This window comes from Cynoglossus semilaevis, chromosome W, assembly GCF_000523025.1.
Source record: "Cynoglossus semilaevis isolate Cse_v1.0 chromosome W, Cse_v1.0, whole genome shotgun sequence".
NCBI lineage: Eukaryota > Metazoa > Chordata > Actinopteri > Pleuronectiformes > Cynoglossidae > Cynoglossus > Cynoglossus semilaevis.
The window spans coordinates 14,115,835-14,117,827 of NC_024327.1; the positions used below are offsets into that span (position 1 = coordinate 14,115,835).

Consider the following 1,993-nt stretch of genomic DNA (forward strand, 5'->3'; position numbering starts at 1 on the left):
CACTAAAGAGTTCTAATTTGGTCTTTAACATCAATACTTAATAATCTCTCACCTCTGGGTAAGGCCCAAAGCATGATAACAATACTGGGAGAAGGACTAAGCCATTCAGTGCTCCTAGAACTGTGAGGATGGCCAACACAGCAAAGAAATACCTGAAAAAGACACACGACAGACTATTAATACTTGTAAAAAAAAGAGTAACATTTAAACAGTATGTCAATGACAGACGCAGGATATGAACAGGTTGAATAAAAACAGCATAGACAGACAAGAAGATAAACAAAGGAGGAGAATAAACAAAAACAAAAAATGTGAAGACTTGTGTTAGACTTGGGGCAGAAACGTATTTTTGCATGGACATGCAGCATGGTTATGATGAGCAAAACGAATCATACCTTTTCAGGTCTCTTTACAGAGAGTTAGTCTTAAAGAAGCAGCAGAGAGAGAAAAAAAGAAAAGAAAAGACAAGCATAATTAGCCAGAATTGGTTAATTTGAAGTCTCAGGAGGAAAATGGTGGAAGAAGGGTTATGAGTGGGGGTTCTCTCTCTTGGGTGTGTGCTATATAAGCAAACATGGAGAAAACACTGCAGTAAGGAATGTAAAGGGGGGTAAAGGAGGGTAGAAAAGAGGGGAGGAAGAGAGGCGTGTGATGGGGGTGCAAGGGTGGGGTTGCAGGAGGTGTGTTGCTGTGTGCGTATGTGTATGTAATGGGGGGGCACCAGAGGATAGGGGCCTCTCTCTAGTCCCCTGCTCTAAAAAAGAGAGAGGGAGAAGCGAACAAATGAAGTGAAAGGTACAGAATTTAAAAAATTTAGTCTTGGAAGAAGAGAAGGGAAACCTACAAGGGCCCCCCTTTATCTTTACCCCTTTATTCTATCACTCTCCTTTATTCTCCCTTTTCTCCTTCCTCTCTTTTCTGCCTCACTTTCCCCTCTTTCTGTGAGGCCTGTGAGAGTGGAGAGGGTGGCTATATTCTTTGCATCAGCTTGCATTGTTTCCTTTTTTAGGTGCTGAGTTTTTTTTTTTTTTTTGAATGTGGGTCTCACACCTACTATTTGATTGGCTCATCAGTGACCAAAAGTATTTAAACGCAGCTTCACCATGGAACCAGCGCCAGAGTGTTGCCTTTACAGCCCAGGTTAAGTTACCACGTTTGGTCAACTTCTCCACGAGTTTGTTGCGTATCAATGATCTGTATTTCTTTGTAGATGTTTGTCCAGGAGGTTTAGAGCACCTTGCCACAAAAGGTGAAGGGATTTGACGTACCAGGACTTTTCTCGGGATTTCCTCACTGCCACGTGGCCACTCACTTTGTTTGTTGAAACTTTTGTCACTGTTACTGCAAACTCTGGATTATTCGGAATAAACTCTGTGCACCGAACTGTTGCTCCCAGTGATTCTTGCTTTTAGGTCCAGTCCTCTATTCTAACTGCTCAAACGGAGCATATTCACACTTTCCAGCTAAGCCACTGTAAAAACTTCCAGCCGCTCCGCTAGTCTGTTTGTCTAATTAAACCCCCCCCTTAATGTTGTTCCGTTTTGGAGACATTGGGGACATTTTGCAAACCTTAAGTCCTGTAACTCCAAACGTATCATATTTGATACATGAGTTTTACAGCCCTCCACATGAGCAGTGTGATATTTTTTCCCTGAAAAACCAGATGTATACAATCAGATACATGCAGTGCACAGATAATTCAACAGGGGATAGTTATTCACTCATTAGCAGGCCTTCCAGTGACACTACAAGATTGCCATGACTCAGGATTTGGACACAGGTGGATTTTGAAGAACTTTGCCAAGTTTAAAAAGATAAAGATGAGAAAAACATTAAAAACTTTACTGAAACATCAATAAGAATAATTACTGGGTTGATGCAATATGAAAATACTTAAAATTTCATAAGCTATGTTTTAGTAAAACTGTGTTAAAAATAATGTATGAAATTTGAAACAGCAGGTATATAAGGTCATGTAACTCTAAATCAGTCA

At 40.4% G+C, this 1,993-nt stretch overlaps 1 protein-coding gene across 1 annotated transcript in view; it reads right to left on the reverse strand.

Moving 5' to 3' along the window:
• LOC103397246 (protein patched homolog 1-like) overlaps positions 1-1,993 on the reverse strand; it is an 84,405-nt gene that overhangs the window by 3,660 nt on the left and 78,752 nt on the right. The window contains exon 21 of the mRNA XM_008335464.3: positions 53-152. Coding sequence (XP_008333686.2) covers positions 53-152 — 100 coding nt within the window. The remainder of the gene's footprint in view (positions 1-52; positions 153-1,993) is intronic.